General features: G+C 45.4%; 1 protein-coding gene across 1 annotated transcript in view; it reads left to right on the top strand.

Moving 5' to 3' along the window:
- Positions 1-863, top strand: part of Tsen15 (tRNA splicing endonuclease subunit 15) — a 212,719-nt gene extending 211,856 nt beyond the window's left edge. The window contains exon 5 of the mRNA XM_031384687.1: positions 318-863. Coding sequence (XP_031240547.1) covers positions 318-338 — 21 coding nt within the window. The 3' untranslated portion in view covers positions 339-863. The remainder of the gene's footprint in view (positions 1-317) is intronic.
- The last annotated feature ends 687 nt before the right edge of the window (positions 864-1,550 follow it).

The raw sequence follows: 1,550 nt of genomic DNA, 5'->3' as shown, positions 1-1,550 counted from the left end.
TTTCCTAGCTGTTTTTTGAAGAAATAATTTAATTTTCATGTTCTATGGAGAATATCCTATTTTTCCAGAGCATTTTGTACAGTCATGCATCTAAGTAACTGGAGTGAAATGCAAAGGCCAATAATGGTTGTAGTCAAATGCTTACTTAGAAAATTCTGAGTTAATGTTCTGTCTGTAACATTTTAGTACATGTCTGGTATTTGCTTACTCTACATTTGTCCGCCTAACTGGGATAGTTACATTAAATATCTTTCTAATTTTAGTCTTGCATATGCTCTCTATTAGTTACACTCTGACCTTCTTCCTCTGTGTTGCAGAATATTTCTCTTAGAAGATGACATCTGCCCTTCTTGGTGCTGACTTCATTTCAGAAAGATTGGATATGAGGCTCATCAGCGTGCTTCATTCGTCTTTTATCTCAGAGATAGTCAGGGCTGACTTAGCTAGTCCCAACCCATAAACTTCCTTTCAGAAAAATACCTTCTTGGATGGAAGCACTCTACTGCTTGCAAATATAGTTAGCCTATATTTCTTATCAGAAACAGTATAGTTATATTTGGGTTTACACTAAGGATACGTGCAGAGTGGTGGAGCCTGGCTGTACCTCTGCCATCCCACATCTGTAGTCGATAGACAGGTATCTGTGAACAGTATGGAGAAAACATTACAGCAAGAAAACGGACACAAGAGCATTAACGTAGTCATGGTTGTGAATGACACATCAGGCTATAAAAGTAGACAATCAGATTACCGGTCGTGGTCTCAGTAGGAAGGCAGGGCAGCAAATGGATGCCTTTGCCCTTCTTCACATTTCATTTGTCATTTGTATTACTTTTATAATAAAATAAAAAAATATCTTGAAATCTGTAGTAATCATCCATCATTGCATGCTAAAGGTAGCGACAAAGCTAGCTTTATAACAGCACATTTATGATCTTATGCTTTTATGGCCCAGGAAAGCTGTCATGGGCTTGTGGGCTGCTGTCTCAACTGAGGTGCCACTGAGATGTGCTTCCTCTCTCAGCCTGTTGTCAGCAGCAGCTTCCTGTGCCTTGTGATGCACTCCACCTCTGAGGGTTTGGTAGAGGCTTCATTCTCTGCCTTGCTGTAGGGGTAGGGAAACAAAGGGATGGGAGAGCCCTACGTCCCCAGAGCTCAGATGCTCTAGCTGGGTGGACTTGGGAGACTGCTGCTCTCTCCATGCCTGCCGGGTGGGCGTCTGGCTGTGGGAAGCAACTAGATCCCAGTCTGCAGGGGCAGGAGGGAGCAGTCCAGGGTCCCTGGGCCTCACAGAGGCCAAGGACGACAGGTTCTAGCTCTTGGGCATCGAAGGACGTTGCTGGACCCCTGTGGAAGAGCTGAGAATGGGAGGGGGCTCTGGGGTGACAGTGGCCCCAGGCCGAAAGAAAAGGGGGTGGGGTAGGGAGAAGGTACTCGGTGGTTCTTGGGTGGGTGAGAGTCCTTGGTCCTGTCTGAAACCCTGCAAGGCCTTCCTGTTGGAGATTAGATGTGGCTCTTTAGGGGAAGGCCTAATCCATTGCTCTTGCACA

This window comes from Mastomys coucha, unplaced genomic scaffold, assembly GCF_008632895.1.
Source record: "Mastomys coucha isolate ucsf_1 unplaced genomic scaffold, UCSF_Mcou_1 pScaffold1, whole genome shotgun sequence".
Lineage (NCBI taxonomy): Eukaryota > Metazoa > Chordata > Mammalia > Rodentia > Muridae > Mastomys > Mastomys coucha.
This window is presented reverse-complemented; position numbering and strand designations above follow the sequence as displayed.